Source organism: Cryptotermes secundus, unplaced genomic scaffold, assembly GCF_002891405.2.
Source record: "Cryptotermes secundus unplaced genomic scaffold, Csec_1.0 scaffold333, whole genome shotgun sequence".
NCBI lineage: Eukaryota > Metazoa > Arthropoda > Insecta > Blattodea > Kalotermitidae > Cryptotermes > Cryptotermes secundus.
The window spans coordinates 783,895-798,849 of record NW_019742965.1 but is presented as its reverse complement, the minus strand read 5'-3'; the positions used below and the strand labels follow the sequence as shown (position 1 = coordinate 798,849).

Here is a 14,955-nt window from a genome sequence, read left to right as displayed (position 1 = left end):
TGGAAGGCAGAGACTGAGATGGTGCTATAATATTAAAATATATATGATAGAAGCGGAGAGCCGGGATAGCGTAGTCGGTATAGCGACTGGATATTCGCTGGACGAGCAAGGGGTCGGAGTTCGAGTACCGTTGGGGTAAAAAATGTTCACTTCTCCATGTCGTCGAGACCGGCTCTGGGATCCACCCAACCGCCTATCCAGTGGGTACTTGGGACTCTTTCCCCGGGAGTAAAGCGGCCAGGGCGTGAAGCTGACCACTCACTTCCAACTAATGCCGAGGTCAAGAAATGTGAATCTATGCATCCACTCCCCCATATGCCTTCATGGCGTAGTGCTTAATTAGTTAAGTACAGGGACTAATTTACGTGTACCCTTTTATGTGATAGAAACAGATTTTGGGTAATATAGATTTGATCGAACTGGCTTAGCATCAGATCAATTTTGCGGGCCTTTGTGTTGTATCATTGGGTTCTGATACCAGACAACAGGTTGCATAAGCCTGTTTTAAGATTTAATTCTTGCCTTGGCGGGTAAGCAGGTTTGTTTATGGATGGCCTGTCGGTAGCAATGATCGATATAGTTTTCTTGCAGATTCTGTGCTGGGATCGTGCAAAATCCGCGTAATTTATTATAACCGTAAAGGGCTTTGCCGGTACAGTTTCGATGTAAATTGTGTGGTAGGTGCAATTTTGTTCGGGTGTTGACTGAGTCTCATGTTTGTTAAACCATGATGAACTTTTAATCTGTAAAACTAATGCCCTGAGTTGATGAGTGAGCTCCCGGCAAAATGCATGAATAAATGAAGGCTTGTATCTTGTTAAGCGTGTTTTGAGCTGAGGTTTAGCGATAATAATTGATGTACAATTTAAACCATCTTTAAATATCAATGACTGATGCACATTAATCGCCGTCAGTCTGGTAGCTTTAGTAGATTATTACGACCAGGATTCAGCACAGAACACTGGGAAAGGATATTTTGGTGACATGGATCGGTCATTCTGCATGTTACGTGGGATATTTATCTAATTCCGCGAGATACGTACGTAAAATAGTCTAAAATATGGCGTAACGGCGCCGTGTCTGAAGTATCGTGTCCTAAAATCGTATTGAGGCGTGAAGATGAAACTCCACTAATGCTCCTATTCATACTCCTTATTAAAATTTGTTACTTGCCATGTGACGGCCCACCGTGAGTATAGATTTTATGCTAATTATTGAGAGGCCGCGTTTTGCTTGTCCGTACAACCATAGACCATGTTTAATTTCCGGAGGCAAAGACTGAAATGGTGCTATAATATTAAAATGTATATGATAGAAGCGGAGAGCCGGGATAGCGTAGTCGGTATAGCGACTGGCTATTCGCTGGATGAACAAGGGGTCGGAGTTCGAGTGCCGGTGGAGTCAAGAATTTTCACTTCTCAATGTCGTCCAGACCGGCTCTGGGGTCCACCCAACCGCCTATCCAATGGGTACCGGAGGCTCTTTCCCCGGGGGTAAAGCGGCCGGGGAGTGAAGCTGACCACTCACCTCCAACTAGTGCCGAGGTCAAGAAAATGTGGATCTATACATCCACTCCTCCCAAACTCCTTCATTAGTTAAGCACTGGGACAACTTTACCTCTACGTTAGTAATACTTAATCAAGAATCATGTCCTTTTCTGTGTTGTTCCCTTTAATACAGATTTTGTTTGTGCTGTATTTGAAGTATGGAGAGATTATCAGATTGATCATTTCCATTTAATGTAGGTGCCGGCTTTCTTATAATGCTAGCGGTGTGGGACTAAGTCCCTTGTACTGCGGCCACTTCTGGCCTATTGTACCAGCCCCAGATGATAGGTGAGGGCGATTGTGGAGCAATTGGTGGAATGAAGATTGGCAGGGGAAACCGAAGTACTCGGAGAAAACCCGCCCCAGCGCCACTTTGTCCACCACAAATCCCACTTGACCAGACCCGGGATCGAACCCGGGCCGCCGTGGTGGGAAGCCAGCGACTAACCGCTTGAGCTATGGCGCGGCCTAGGTGCCGGCTTAGGAAGGCTTTCAGATGCTGGTCGGCAGACGACGACTGACTTCGTGGCAGATTCTGTCCCCTCCTTGTGAGAACCTGTCCGTTAGCGAACAGGCTGGAGCAAGTGCTTTGATGGCCATTTGTTGCCTTATGGAGAAGTTGGAGTGATCGACCGGGGGCGGTGGGCAGTTATGGAGAAGAAACAAGCCGTTCCCGTATTGGTATTAATGGAAGAGTTCCACGCGAAACAGGTTGATATGATCGAGTCCCAGAAAGAGCACGAAGAATGTCACGAGTTTGCTGCGCAGAGCATACCGTGACGTAGGACGATCGTCTGCGAAAAAGAAACAAAGGAGGAAGAGGAGGGATTAATGCTGCTCTTAGCCACTCGCATAAACCTTATTATACATTTGGAGGGACCTGGGAGAGCCATGGGAAACCTCAGGGTAATTGCTCTTCGAGCCGAGTTTTGAAACAGGGAACTGAAGGCATGAAAAAGCAAAGTAAAGGTATCCCCGTAACAGGCCGTGGAGGGCCATAGGGTTGTGAGATGTTGAGGTTCCCACATTTTCTAGACAATCGGCTCATAGATGTCGGTAAGGTTGTCATCCTTACGCGCCGCCCGCCCCTTTACCCCAAGAACATTTCAAGAATATCCCTGGTACTCATTTCTGTTAGAGGCTGAGTCAGCCCCAGAGCCACAGTGCGGCCGGAAGGATTATGTCAATTGAAAAAAATCCAGTGACCTCATCGGGAGTTGAACCCGCTACCATCTTGCTTATAGCATTGTGCCTCAACCAACTACGCTACCGCGTGCTCTTGTATCTTTTGTAACAGTGACATTTTTATGAAAACAGTGTATATTTTAAAACAGTTTATTTTACAATAATACGGTTACATTTACAGTTATGTAATTTCCTTATTCCCGTGTCTAGATGTACGGAATTGAACTGAAACAGTTACTGAATTAATTCCGTCTATAACCAGAGTCCGTTATGAAAGAGTTTTAAGTGTGCCACATCAATTCCAGTCTTTACAGCATTTCACGTGGGGTAAATTAACGTGATCTGATCATGACATCAGTTTATACAGTGTACTTACTACTAAAGACCAGAGTTCACCCAGCGTATAAAACCGCGTTACAGTAAATATTAAGGTAGAGTTCCCAAAATATATAGTGAATAAGGCCACATACAAACTTAACATAAAATTTGGCCTATAAAATACTACAGCATGAAAATGATAAAGACTCCAAGTCAAGGGAAAATCAATAAACGAAACGTGAAATATGGACACTGCCGTTGTAAATCGTTAGGGTGGAATTTAACGCTGGAAACCGGTTTTTATAAAGGAAAAGAAAGGGAATAAAGCCTTCTGAAAAGTTTCATTAGCCGACTTGAAACAGAGCACTCACAAGAAGTGAGGAGGAAATTTATCAACGACGCTTTTCCAACTGTTTGTGTTATAGTTCAGTCGGTATAGTGACTAGGTTACGGGTTGGAGAGCCGAGGAATCGGAGTTCAATTCCCAGCATGGGCGAGAAAAGTTCTCCTCTCCATACATCCAGACCAGTGGTACTTTGGGTACGGGGGGGGGGGGGCGTGAAGTTGACCACTCTCCACTTACTGCCGAAGTTAAGAATGGTGGCTCTACACCTCCACTCCCCCATACGGCTTCATGGCTTGATGCTTCATTAATTGAGCCCAAGGATGACTTTAACTTCACCTTATGTGTTACATATCGTTGGAATGGCATTATGAATTGGAAGTGATGCGGAAAAGTGGTCTTCACCCGTTTCAGAGTTAAAAGGTTTACCGGTGCTGTGTCACGAAGTAGGGACAGCGCTTCCCAAAAGGTGTGGCCCTCCTCCTGGAGAGGCGGTAGAGATGTAACGGTAAGTTGTTGGGCAGGACATGTAGCACGAATGGGGGAGAGGAGAAATGCGTACAGGATATAGGTGGGAAAGCCGGAGAGACCACTGGGAATATCAAGGCGTAGGTGGGTGGACAATATTAAAATGGATCTAAGAGAGATAGAATGGGATGGTTTGGATTGGTTTGATATGGCTCAGGATAAGGGCAGTGGAGGGCTCTTGTGAACACGACAGTGAACCTTCGGGTTCCATAAAATGCTGGAAATTTGTTGAGTAGCTGCGTAATTGGCGACTACTCAAGTGCTGAGCTCCATGAGTGATGTTCTTGTAATTGCTTACGTAGAGAGTGTACTAACATTTATCTTGTTCCTGAAGAATGAGAGAACATCGATGGCGGTCGATAGTTTCGAACATTTCAGAAACTCCGGTTATTATACCTTTTTTTTTCTTAAAAGATTTTTTTTTTCCTCAGACCATGTGTTATATACGTATGAATATCTCATATAGTCACATTTATATGACCATCAGGTTTACCCCGCCTCGAGAATGTACCAGATTTTTTATATCAGGTGACCTTTCATCTGGATTTACGTAACTGAAGAGTAAAGTAGCCATTCTGGCATGTGGGATATTGGTCTCCGCTAGGATAAAGCCAGCTGATCCGGATTGAGAATGCTTGGTTGAAGGTTCAGATTCTGCCTAGGTCTTGCTTGTGATCTTGTGTTTAAGCTTTCATCGTAACCAGTTTCCGTCATGGGTTTAACTATGTAGCCGCGGAAAGTAATCCCACCAGGTCAAGCAAGCCTGCAAGCACCCTTCTTAAAAGTAAGTAGAGCTAGCCCTGTAACAGGCCGTGAAGGCCCATAAGGTTGTGAGACGTTGAGGGTCCCACATTATCTAGACAATCGGCTTAAAGATGGCGGTAAGATTGTCATTCCTACACCCCGGCCGCGCTTTACTACCCCAAAAAATTATTTAATTAATTCCTGGTACTCATTTCTGTTAGAGGCTGAGTCGATCCCAGGGTCATAGTGCGGCTGGAAAGATTAGGTCAATTGAAAAAATTCCAATGACCNTTTTTTTTTTTTTTTTTGCTTCTGGCAGTTTCAGTTGGTCACTTGTGGCTGGAGAGGAGACGGCAGACCGCATTCAGAGAAGATCATGATTTTGAAGTCCCAATTAGTCTGTCTTTTTAATTAGATTCTTTCTGTTATTTTCGAATACGTATGTTGGAACAAACAGTACAACTGGAAGAGATGAATGTCGCGCTCTAATCACAGGCGAGAGTCACGGCATGGAGCCGGGGATACTAATCACCCTTTTCTGGTGGAAAGGTTGTTCGTCTCGGATCAGACTCTCAAACCTTAAGGGCTCTGATGAACAGGAGGCTCCGGTGCGGTGATGTTGTAAAGAACGAATGTAAAACTGCTGCAGATGTTTACCTTCCAGAGCGTGTATCGTTGTCGCATTGTGTTGATCGCGTCAGTTCGGGTATTCTCCTTAAAAACGGACGTTGACTCGTTTGTTACGTCCTATCTTCGTCTGTAATGTATTGTGTTATAACCAGGGCCCGGATTTTGATCACATGTTATCTTTTTTTCCTTGTATCCTATGCGATGGTCTTAAATATATAAATCTCGGATAAGAGCTGCTGGTTACAGAAATGTAAATTTTGTAGGTAATTTTTTGTCATTTTTTGAATTTTTAGGTTTAAGGTAATTTTTTGGTAAATTTTTGAACTTTTAAGGGTATTTCTTGTCACTTTTGGCCATTTTAGGGAATTTTTCTTCATATGTTTTCTGAAATGTGAATAACATGGAAGCGAAATGTTATTTCTTTTCTCCTTTAGGTCATTTTTCCGGATTTTTCGGTCACTTTGTAGGTCATTTTTTTTAAATATTTTCAGGTCATCAAAATCCGGGCCCTGCATATTACATTTTTAGATCATATTTTAGGTCTTTTTCCTTTTTTCTATCATTTTATAGGTCATTTTTTAAAAATATTTTCAGGTCATCAAAATCCGGGCCCTGGTTATAACAAATATAGGTATACCCCATTTTACGAATTTCGCGGTAATGCCTTTTCATGTATATTTTCGTGGGGCCTAAACATACTGCAGCTCCTCTTTTTCAGATCTGAAAATGAAGCCACAATGCAAAAGGATGCTGAAATATAATAACATGATACAATTCTTGTCTTAAACGAGAATTATATTCCTTTTTTTTCCCCCTTGGCACTACAGCCCCAGTGGACCTAGGCCTACCTCCATGAACCTCTCCGTTCACTTCGGCTTTTCTAGATCTTACACCTTCGGTAGGACTCCTTGGGCGGGTGATCAGCTCGTCGAAAGGCCTCTACCTGTACACAAACACAGAAAAAGCACACACATAAACTAAACATCCATGCCCTGAGTGGGATTCGAACCCACGATCCCGGTTTCCAAGCGAGCGAAGACAGTACATGCCTTAGACCGCTTGGCTACCGTGACCGGCGAATTATATTCTTAGACAGCTAAAATTAATGATATTTCAAAATTAATTATTACATGTTAAAGTTAATAATTTCATGAAAATTAAAGACATTGAAACAAGAAGAATAACCAGGGTTCCAAGTTACGCGACTGTCACACGGGAGTTCTGTTCTCTTTTTTGGAGCTGTATAATCAGAAATTTCGGATGCAAATTTATGAACATTGTGTCAGTTGGATGGTTTTTGAGAACTTACTAATTAGATTATGTAATTAAATCAATAGAATATCCCAGTTAAACACATCGTGATATTAATTACCATCTGTTAACTCTTTATTCTCAGCAGTAGGAGTTCAGCCTTTTAGTCCTTTATGAGAATCTCCTTTGAAAGATTTATCTCTGAACATGCCTGTACCTCCCTCAGCCCGGTTTAAAACCCAGACCTACTCACTTTCACCACTCTAATTCTCTCTAATTCCTTTGCATTTAAATTATTTCTGTGACGGGGAAGCCTTTATCATGTGTTCACGATGGACTATATGGGTCTTTGTTAGATAAAGCGAGATTGTAATTGGCCACCCGTTTTTGATTGGCTTAACTGGCTGATTGTGAGGGTAATTGCATCGGGTACTGCTCCCCTCACTGTCCTTCTCTCTTTCATATTAAGCCTAGCATTTGCTGGTTATATATTTTCAATCAAACTTCCAGCTTGCAGTGTCCTGTCAAAGCTATGGAATAATTTATAATCTGGTGTAGCGTGTCGGTTCGGAGATGGGTGAGATAGTTGTTAATAGCAGGCTACACCGCCTGTCGCACGCAACACACAACAAAGCCTTGCACGGAAATAATTGTATTTGTTGCATACGTTTACTAATTAAAATACAATCTAGGAAAGATTATAATACATGGCAGGAATGATGGACCTGAAATACTGCGCAAATTTTATGTTCAGAAATTTTGTTACGGCTTTGTCAGTTTGTAAAATGAGATGAGACCAACAGAACCTAAACGAAACTGGTAATTTTTCGTATGAGGCCCCAGCCTTTACGATTCACAGTCTAAATATATTGGTAAAAAGGTAAAGTTGTCCCTGTGCATAACTAAGTAAGCACTATGCCATGAAGGCGCATATGGGGAGTGGATGTATAGATCCACGGTTTCTTGACCTTGGCACTAATTTGAGGTGAATGGTGAGCTTTACCCAAGGGGAAAGAGCCCCCGGTACCCATTGGGTAGGAGGTTGGGTGGACACCAGGGCCGGTCTGAACGATATGGAGAAGTGAAAATTCTTGTCTCCACTGTGACTCGAACTCGTCCCCTCGGTTGTCCAACTAGTATCTAGTTGTTATACCGAATGCGCTATCTCGACTCAGTAACACATTGGTAGATCTAACTAATAGGCCACGTCGTAGTAAATACATGTGGCAGGCTCTTTGTTTTTGACCTTCACGTTCTATGGAAGAGATTTTTTTTATTAGGTACAGACAGTTTGTGTCTCGAACTAACTTATTTAGTAAGTTTTGAGGTTTTCACGGCGATGACAATGAAGAAAGTCGTCTTCTGGGTTTAGGCACCGTGTATTCTTCGTTTTGGCCGACGTTTCGGAGGAACGTAGCGCCTCCATCTTCAGAGCAGTTGAATGCCTTGGAATGCGGAGATCAGTAGCTCCCCGCATTCCAAGCCATTCAACTGCTCTGAAGATGGAGGCGCTACGTTCCTCCGAAACGTCGGCCAAAACGAAGAATACACGGTGCCTAAACCCAGAAGACGACTTTCTTCATTAACTTATTTAGTGTTTGGTAAAGTACGCTTCCTTGACATTTTAAGCGAATTGTGATATTCTTCAGTGAAACTTAGAGCGTGTCATATTCATGCTTGCTTATAGCAGTTATTTTATAAAGCAACTGCAGGACGAATACGAACAGCTACAAATTGTCAGAAAGTTCACAGGTTATGTTTAAGGGATTTTCTTATACTCTGTATTTGTGCAGAGGAAATGTTTCGTGAATGCCGTTGTGACAGCCTCACGTTGCGCATCGTGTATATCGTGAACTCTCTTTGAGACGATGAACCCGTCTCCGTTTGGAGCTTTGAACACGGAACCTCCCATACCTCATCCTGACGTATAGTAAAGGTGACATTCATTATGAAATCAAGATAAAATTCAATTCAGGGACCACTCAGCTTTTACCTTTTAGTTTTCTATGTTCACTTATACGTACAATATAGAACCACAGTTTTCCTTGTTTTGTATTGTTGCAAAGATTAATTTTTTTTTAAAGGAGAGGAGAATATTTGGACCAAAGAGAGATGAAGTGACAGGAGGTTGAGGAAACTACATAATGAGGAGCTTTATAACTTGTACTCTTCACCAAGTATAATTAGAATGATCAAGTCAAGGTGGATGGACAGGGCATGTAGCACGAATGGGAGGTAAGAGGAATGCATATGGGATATTGGTGGGAAAGCCAGAAAGAAAGAGGCAACTAGGAAGACCAAGACGTAGGTAGGTGGACAGGGACAAAATGGATATTAGAGAGACAGAATTGTATTGTATGGACTGGATCAATCTGGCTCAGGATAGAGACCAATGGACGGCTCTTGTGAACACGGCAGTGAATCTTCGAGTTCCGTAGAATGCTGGGAAGTTCTTAAGTAGCTGCACAGTGGGCGGCTTCTTAAGAAGGGCTCAGCTCCATGAGTGAGTGAGTGAAGGAAGAAGAACATTAAACTTAGGATGTTTGCAGATGTTTGGGGCTAGGATTAATGAAGTAACGTGAGAGAATGTTCGGTCTTACATAAATGATAACTTAATTATGTGTTCGCCCAGAATTTTCTGTTGATTAAAAAATATTTAAATGCTTTATGATCGCCTTCATATTCTCAAAGAGCAAGAAATATCTTGCTCAGCATAACAACTGTTTCTCTTTTTAAGGACATCTGTATACCACGGAGGCAATGCTACATTTGTAGCCTTTACTGTTTGAGTTTGAAAGTGTTGAAATTGCATTCCAAATTTCAGATTGTATTGCGGGTCAGTAGCTGTTCGGGCAGTATATACGCTACAAAGTAGGCATTGACACACACACACACACACAGCGAAGATACCTGGAGAACTGCAGACGGGATGGGCATTAACGCCCACTGTACAATACTTGATGAGTCTGCAATCCTTTGATCTCTTCCGTAAGCCGAAACAGGGTTTGTTTGTGCACGCTGCTTTCGTAAGCCGACTGGCTCGTTTACCACCTCAGCGGACCTCTTTTGTGATAATCATTACTGATCTGCCAAGCAGATGGAGATAGTTACAGTGAATTTGGACCGAATGTGACAGTTGTGTATTTATTTGCTTCTTCGTCGTATTCGCGAGGTCCGGGCTCAGTGTTTAGCCTGAAGACCAGCTATTATGTCAGGGTTTACGCATTTTTCTCCAGTCTCTGCTGATACGCGCGGAATATTACATTAAAATAAGCTGCTACTTCTTTCTGCCACGCTTTGTCCAGCTTATCGATCACAACGTTTTTTTAAGCTCAACGTTCTATGGGCTTTGCAGTTAATACCACGCATCGGATCTCGATATGACTTTTCTGTGAAATTGCATGACCTCAAGACGTTTCGTAATAATAATTCAATTGCAATTGCTTTGCAAGTTCAGTAACACTGGAGACGATTCGTTGTACCCATATACGTATTCAAAGTTGAACAGTGTCCAAGTGACGTGTTCCGTGTTTCATTCTAAGAATCAAACCAAACAAACTCCGTGGCTTTAGTCCGCAAGCGAACTATACCGACCGAGGGAACGCCGCTTGTCGGCGAAGTTAGTGCCAACTTTAGCGGATAGAGGGTGTCGCGTGGTCAGCGCAGCGAATCCACTCGGCCGTTAATTTCGGTTTTCTAGACCGGATCCGCTGCTTTTCCATTCAAGTAGCTCCTCAGTTATCCTCATGAGGCTGAGTGGACCCCGCTGCAGACCCACTACTTCTCAGAAAATCTGGTAGCGCCGGGAAACGAACCCGGACCTCTGGATTTGTAGCTACGAATGCTGACCACTAGACCACAGAGGCGGTCCATTCTAAGGATCTAGACGGAAAAAAAAACGACTTCCATAATGTGCTTTGTCAGACGCTATCGTTTTATGGTTAATTAAGCATAAAGCGAAGTAACCACAGAGTGATGCCCTCAATTATAGGACGAAAGTGGTTAACTGTAGAGACGAGTGTTTCCTGCTTTTAACTACCACGTATTCACGTAATGTAGTGAAATAAGTTACTCTGTGTTTGAATTTTCAAATGTTAAGGTTTGTATCTTTCTGTCTTACAGTGTCTGGTATCACTTAACCACGACGCCGCCGGCACGAGTGACGACAGCGGAAGGGCGTCAGAGCGGTTGAACGGGCCCATAGCTTCCCGTGATCGAGACAGTTCACACGACAGGCTCAGTGATGTGAGTATCAGTAGTCATTTAGAAGTTACTGTAGCTTCCCATGTAATGCAGCTTTTATCTTTAGGCCGGTTGAATGCTGACCGCTCTATGCTCTAACCAGGTGAATTCTTTCTGTATGCTGAACTATCCCCACGATGTCTTCGATTGTTTTCTTATTGAGGTAAATGTAGCTCTAATATAACACTTATAACGTAACGGGCTATGTCTGATCGTGAACCTTTGTGAAGATATCGTGGCATCAAGTAGTTCTGAGAGAGAAGGAGGGGGGGAATAAAGTTGTCCCTATGCTTAACTAACTTAAGCAGTAAAGCTGCTCATGACTCAAGGTACGCGGGTTCAAACCCGGCGGAGGTCGTGGAATTTTTAAGGGCGGAAAAATTCAGGAAACAAGTCCTCCGGGAGGGACTTTAAGCCGTGGGTCCCGTGTCGTAGATTTACGGCACGTAAAAGATCCTCATGTCTCTAGGAGACCTTTGAGCAAAATTGGACAAAATGTTTCCCGCCCAAGTAGTTTCCAGTGCCTCCGGTAGATGGGGAAGTTATCGGGTACCAGTGCCAGTAGAGGGCCGACCTCGCTGGCAGAAAGGGGAGATAGCGGGCACCAGTATCAGTAAGGCATGGCGACAGTAGAAATTAAAGGGGGACGTACAATAGACTATTAGTCGCGGTGCATGGGAAAACCCACCCCCTCTATACTGAATAACTGAACTGAACTTAAGCAGTACGCCATGAAGACGTATGGGGGAGTAGATGTATAAATACACATTTTCTTGACCTCTGCACTAGGTGGAAGTGAGTTAGGTGGACCCCAGTGCCGGTGTGGACGACATGAAGAAGAGAAAACTCTTGACCCTACCGGGACTCAAACTCCGACCACTCGGTTGTCCAGCCCGTAGCCAGTCGCTATACCGACTGCGCTATCCCGACTCCGAGAGAACGAGAGAGAGACTATAAAGTGTGTCAGTGAGTGGAAATATTCAATACAGCCGTCGAAAAGGTGTGGGGAGTAACGCGTTACGAGTAAAATGCATTTGCGAATATGTACGAAGCGATTAGATGTTATTACCAATAGGCATTTAGCGAAGTAACAGTTGATCTCATTAAACTGAGGCGTTTTTTTTATTGCTAGTGGGGTGGGACTCCATTGTACTGCAGCCACTTCTGGCCAATTGTACCAGCCCCAGATGATAGGTGAGGGTGACTGTGGAGCAGTTGGTGGAATGAAGATTGGCAGGGGAAACCGAAGTACTAGGAGAAAACCTGCCCCAGCGCCACTTTGTCCACCACAAATCCCACTTGACCATACCCGGGATCGAACCCGGGCCGCCGCGGTGGGAAGCTAGCGACTAACCGCTTGAGCTATGGCGCGGCCCCAAACTGAGGCGTTAAGAGGATAGGAGCTGATAATAGTGACTAGGGATGGCGGGAGGGGGGTACTACCTGAGATAGGAGTAAACAGTAGTGGAATACTGTCAGAGATAAGAAACACGAATTGTAAAGTAATTGACTCAGTGCAATACAAGTATGTTGACTAGTTGTGTACAGCGGAGCGGACTTGTTCGAGACCGATACTCCTTGGCACATTGGGAGCAGGAACGATTGTTGGCCGTGAACTTTTAAGTTCTCACAGTCCTACTCGTAGTCGTAAGGACTGAATGATTTTCCAAGGAACTTAAAACGGTAGAACATTCACCTTCTATATAGGGACAGGTCTACGAAACAGAGAGGTAGACGGTAGCAGTAAATCGGCATTTGTCTATTTTGTAGTGACCGAGAAAATCTTCGGGTCTGCTGAATACTATATTTGGCATCATAGATGGGGTTCTAGTCTACCCCTCCCCCCCAAGAAGCGTTGCAGTTGGTGACTGTATCTCTTCAGAGTGACTGAGTGATGGGAATATTAGCAGTTCATAGAATAGGGCTAAACAAATTCGGGAGGGGAGGGGCCTTCAGAGCGGGTCCAACACCAGTTTGACAGTGCACAATCTTCTCGAATTTGAAGTGCTCACGAATATGATGCACGCTCAGATTTCTGTACACCATTTGTATAAATGCTAGAATTTACTAAATGCGGCAAAGAACATTTGAGGTTTTAAACGTTTTTGAAAATCTTTTAATAGTACTCGCAGGCTGTAGCGTCGAGTAAAACAAAATAGTTGAACTTCCGCGGACGTAATACGCAGTTAATTTGTCCGAAGGTTTTTGGAGGGCAAACGATATGCATAATTCAGCCATGCGGATTATACGTAGAATTGTGTATGTGTTTGCGTGTTTTTTATGAATACATAGTTTTCTGTATCAGAATATACTTTGGTGTATTGTAAGCCCTATGTGGGTCAACTTGTAACAGTCCAATCACGTGTACCCACACGAGAGGACCAGGGTCGAATTCGTGTCAAGGTACCTACAACTTTCTGGCTGTCTTCCCTTGTATTAGTTTTACCCCCGCCGGGTCTGTTACATGAACAGATGATTACGAAACACTGGTGGTAGCCAGCGTCTTTCCCTTGACAGTATTTTTAGTTTCTTGGGGTGGGGTGAGACTGAGTCCACTTGGTACGTCGACCACCAACTGGCCTACTCGTATTGTACCAGCCCCGGGTGCTAGATGATGATGAATGTGGAGCAATTGGTGGAATGAGAATTGGCAGTGGAAACCGAACTACTTGGAGAAAACTGCCCCTTTGTCCACCACAAATCCCACCTGACCTGACCTGAGCTCGAACCCGGTCCGCCGCGGTTGGAAGCCAGCGACTAACCGCCTGAGCTATGTCACGGCCCTCCCTTGACAGTAAGAATAGGGTTCCCTTTTAACAGTTAATGGTGTTCCTAAGGTGCTAGTAAGGAAGTTGGCCTAGAAGTAAAAGCAGAGAAGACTTAGTACATGTATATGTTGATGTCTCGTCACCAGAATGCGGGGCACAATCATAACATAAAGATATCTAATAGATCCTGTGAAAACGTGGCAAAATTACGATATTTGGGGACAACCGTAACAAAACAAAACTCCGTGGCCTGTAGTCCGCAAGTGATCTATACCGACCGAGCGACCGCCGCTTGTCTGCGAAGTTAGTGCCAACTTTTGCGGATATAGGGTGTCACGTGGTCAGCGCAGTTAATCTCGGTTTTCTAGACCGGAGCCTTGAAATAGCACCTCAATTATGGTCACGAGGCTGAGTGAAACCCTTTGCAGACCCACTACTTCTCAGAAAATCTGGTAGTGCCGGCAATCGAACCCGGGACCATCGGATCTCTAGCCAAGAACTCTGACCACTAGACCACAGAGACAACAGTAACAAATGAAAATTGTATGCATGAGGATAAGAGCAGAATAAATTCGGGTAATGCGGGCTACCATCAATTCAGAACCATTTGTGACAAGTTTTCGATACGACAGAGTTGATATTCTTGCTTACTCTTTGGCTTTGTAATCCTCCAAGTACCTTGGCATTCTTAACGACGGATGCTCATTTGCTCTGTTTGCCCTCCAGGTATAACGGAATTATTTGATGAGAGTTGTTAGAGCATTCAGCATTTTCACTGTGTGCAAAAAGTAACACAGTATACTTTTTTCTCCGTAAATCGTAACTGTTTCCGGTATGAAACGCCCCAAAATTGTTTCGCAGTTGAGTAGTCTGTGGAACTGGGAACACCTTATTCACCAATCAGCAGCGCTCTTCCGAATCATGCGAAAATTACCGAAGTCTTTTAACGACGCTTACTTCCACCTGAATTTATAGGCCTGCTTGAATTTTTCTCTGTACTTAATTAAAATGTAATTGATCATTCTGCTGCTACAGTTTCTTTGCTAATTACGCTTTTACTTATTTTACTTTTATTATTTGGTCGGTCTGTTGGCGTAATTAAGACTGTCGGCATGTTGCAAAGGACACGCACATTTTTCCATCCTTGCGTTGAATTTTGACCTCGGTCTGCCGTATTTTCTTTTTTGCGCCTTAGCATCAGCTTTTCTGAAATGGGTGCTTTATCTTCGCCATGCCTGTCCCCATATAACAGACTGAGGTCCACTGAACAGATTTGTATGAAATTCTGTATTGGTAGCTTTGGTTCCGCATTGTTTTGTCTAAAATGAGTGGTTAGTAACGGACACTTAACGCGAAAGCTGACACGGCATATCGAGCGTTAACTTGCTATGCATTTATC

The 14,955-nt window shown here is 43.7% G+C and overlaps 1 protein-coding gene across 4 annotated transcripts in view; it reads left to right on the top strand.

Moving 5' to 3' along the window:
- The window catches only part of LOC111873464 (autism susceptibility gene 2 protein), a 241,050-nt gene that overhangs the window by 93,968 nt on the left and 132,127 nt on the right, over positions 1-14,955 (top strand). For all 4 annotated transcript variants that reach the window (XM_033755097.1, XM_023868206.2, XM_023868205.2 and 1 more), the window contains exon 3: positions 10,669-10,791. In XM_033755097.1, the coding sequence (XP_033610988.1) occupies positions 10,669-10,791 (123 nt within the window). The remainder of the gene's footprint in view (positions 1-10,668; positions 10,792-14,955) is intronic.